Source organism: Haliaeetus leucocephalus, unplaced genomic scaffold, assembly GCF_000737465.1.
Source record: "Haliaeetus leucocephalus isolate CR32 unplaced genomic scaffold, Haliaeetus_leucocephalus-4.0 Scaffold657, whole genome shotgun sequence".
Taxonomy (NCBI): Eukaryota; Metazoa; Chordata; class Aves; order Accipitriformes; family Accipitridae; genus Haliaeetus; species Haliaeetus leucocephalus.
This window is the reverse complement of record NW_010973093.1, coordinates 1985142-1987883: the sequence shown is the minus strand read 5'-3', so window position 1 is coordinate 1987883 and position 2742 is coordinate 1985142. Positions and strand designations below refer to the sequence as shown.

Here is a 2742-nt window from a genome sequence, read left to right as displayed (position 1 = left end):
CCCCAGGAAAGGCCTCTGCCTTGAACTGCTCCACGCGTCCCCGAGGCGCTGGGCGAGGAGCAGCCGCACACCTTTGCAGAGCATCGTGATGGCAGCACGAGGTACGTGGCTGTTTGCTGAAGAGCAGTGAGAGCAACCTGACCCACCTGGCCGGCAGCAGCGGGGTCCTGCCGGCATCTGCCTGCCCTCCCCACTGCCCACCCCCGGCCTCATCCCTCACCGGGCTCCAGGAGGAGGATTTTGCCTGCCCGGAGGTCGCTGTCATTGTGCCAGTGCCTGCGGGGGACGTGGCAGCAGGATGCCCCGGCGAGGGGTGCCCACGGGGAGGCTGGGCTCTCCTTGCTGGCACCTTCCCCTCCTCTTCCCCGGGTCGGGAAGGGGCTGGGATCACTGGGTGCGATCCTGCATCAGCCTGCCTGGCCAGGCTGGGCAGAGACACACCATACTGTAGAGCTGAGCTTCTGAAAGCTGGGGGACCCCAAACTGCCCGGCTGCCTTGGGTCTGGACCAGGGTGGATGACTCTTTAATCCACCAAGCTTTAAGATCTTTATTTATTGTGTTTGTGTGGCTGCTGAGCAGGCTAAACGCTCATTACAGCAAGGATGGGCTGTGCGAGGGGAGAGTATATCACTGCAGTGCATGCTAAAGCACAGTAAATACCGCCCTTCTGTGCTCTTCTCCCACTCCTTTTATTATCTCCTTTTAATGTGTTTATGGTTTTTATTTCAGTGGATCAGCTGTCTTTTAACGGCTGTTGTTCTTTTCTGTACTTGGACGTGAGAAGAGCTGTTTTATTTTTAGTTACTCATGCTTGGTAGAAACTTTAGTGGTTAAATTGTCAGGAAAATCGTAACACCAAATATCCTGACACTGCCAGGGGAGGCTGGAGAGCTGGGAAGGCTCCTCCAGTGCCAGGACGCTCCAGATAAGGATGGAGCATTGAGGAGGGAAAGCAAATGCAGTGATAAGGGGTCTGGGCATAAAACACTGATACCAGGCACTACAGCATTTGAAGTACAGGAGAAAGAAACCCAGACCTTTTCCAGCTCCATTTTGCAACAACGTGTTTATTGGGTATGCTTAAAAAAAAAAAAAAAATCAAAAAGAGAAAAGAGAAACCCAAAGAACTGCATAGACTTCCCTATCGCATGCTCTACGCCAAGGTACAAAACCAAAGCTACTTTGGACACTGGATCGGTTGTTGTAACTGTAGCCGTGCCAGGAGGTTGTACGTGTAAGTGCTTGGGGCGAGGTGACACAGGACCCACACGAGACCCGGGAGAGCGGCACCGGTGGGTGCGATGCAGCTGCACAGATGCCCGCATCTGCCTTCTGATGCATGCAGCCGAAGACCTGTTGTTTGTCCGCCTTTCCTAGTACGCGAGGAGCCGCCTGCCCGCCTGCCTGCAAGCTCACCACGGCACGGATGCGACGTGCTGGCTGACCGACAGCGGTTTCCCAGGTACACCTCCTGCCTTTCTGGGAACTCGCCCTCTCCCCGTGCCCTTCCAGCAACCAGCATCCCTTCCAAATCCCAAGTCCCTCTTCCTTGTCATCTCCAACTCTCACCGGTTCCCGGCGGGCTGCGTGGGAAAGAGGAGGAAAGGGGTGGGAGGCAGCAGGGTTGGTTTTGGCCAAGGCAGCGCCTCTCCCCACCCAGCCCACCTGAGTTTCCAGCCGGTGCCGCTGCTGCCGGTGCCGTCCTCCCAGCCCCGGGTGGCCGGCTCAGCACACCGAGCAGCTGTTGGTCTTGTTCATGGGAGGCCTCAGCGCCTGCTCCGTGGGCAACGTCTCCCTCCTCTTGCAGAGCGCCGGGCTGAGCCGGCTGGGGAGGTTGGCTTGCTGCAGCAGCTCCCTGAAGACCTCCAGGACGTTCTCGTTGTCCTTGGCCGACGTCTCCACGAAGCGGCTGTTCCAGTCCAGCTCCACCAGCGACAGGGCATCCTCCGCCGGCACCTGCCGCTCGCCGCCGCTCTCCGCCTTGTTGCCGACCACCACGATGGGAGGGAACTTGTCTTCCTTCACCTCCAGGATCTCCTCCCGCAAGCTCTTGATGCTCTCGAAGGACTCGGCGTCATCTACGGCGTAGACCAGGGCGAAGGCATCGCTGTTCTGGATCGAGAGCTTCCGCATGGCCGGGAAGGAGTAGCTGCCACTGGTGTCCAGGATTTCCACCTTGACCGTGGCCCCGCTCACCTCGTACTCCTTGCTGTGCAGCTCCTCCACCGTGCGCCGGTGCTTGGGCTCGAAGGTGTCCATCAGGAAGCGACGGATGAGGGCTGTCTTGCCCACGCCGGCAGCGCCCAAGAAGACCAACCGCACGTGGTTCTTCTCCTTCACCACCAGGGACATGGCTGGCGCAGAGGGGATGGGATGCTCCGCAGCTGGCACTCACGGGGGTCCCTGGGTGGCCGCTGCCCCGGCGTCCGTCCGTCCGTCTGTCCGTCCTCCCCTGCACCAGCTCAGCGCAGCCAGGCAAGTTTGGTGCCACCTCCCTGCAAACTTCTCCCGCCTGTTCTGCCGCAGATGCTACCGTCCCCAAGTCCAGCTCATCTTTTATCCTGGTTCCTCTCTGCCATGTGGCACCAGGCTGTCCAATCTCCGTGGGTTGAGGGTGCTGAAGGAGGGAGGGCAAGGAGGGAGGAGAGCCGGGTGCTCCGGGCCAATCCGCAGAGCTCAGTCCTGGAAAACCACTCCAGCCCTGGAGAGCACCGCGCTACATTGCACATCGCACATTACGC

General features: G+C 59.3%; 1 protein-coding gene across 1 annotated transcript; it reads right to left on the bottom strand.

Moving 5' to 3' along the window:
• Positions 1-1723: 1723 nt before the first annotated feature.
• On the bottom strand, positions 1724-2452 carry LOC104839215 (GTP-binding protein Rhes-like). The gene has a single exon (XM_010579403.1). The coding sequence runs from the start codon at positions 2351-2353 to the stop codon at positions 1727-1729; it is 627 nt and encodes a 208-aa protein (XP_010577705.1). The 5' UTR covers positions 2354-2452; the 3' UTR covers positions 1724-1726.
• Positions 2453-2742: the final 290 nt, after the last annotated feature.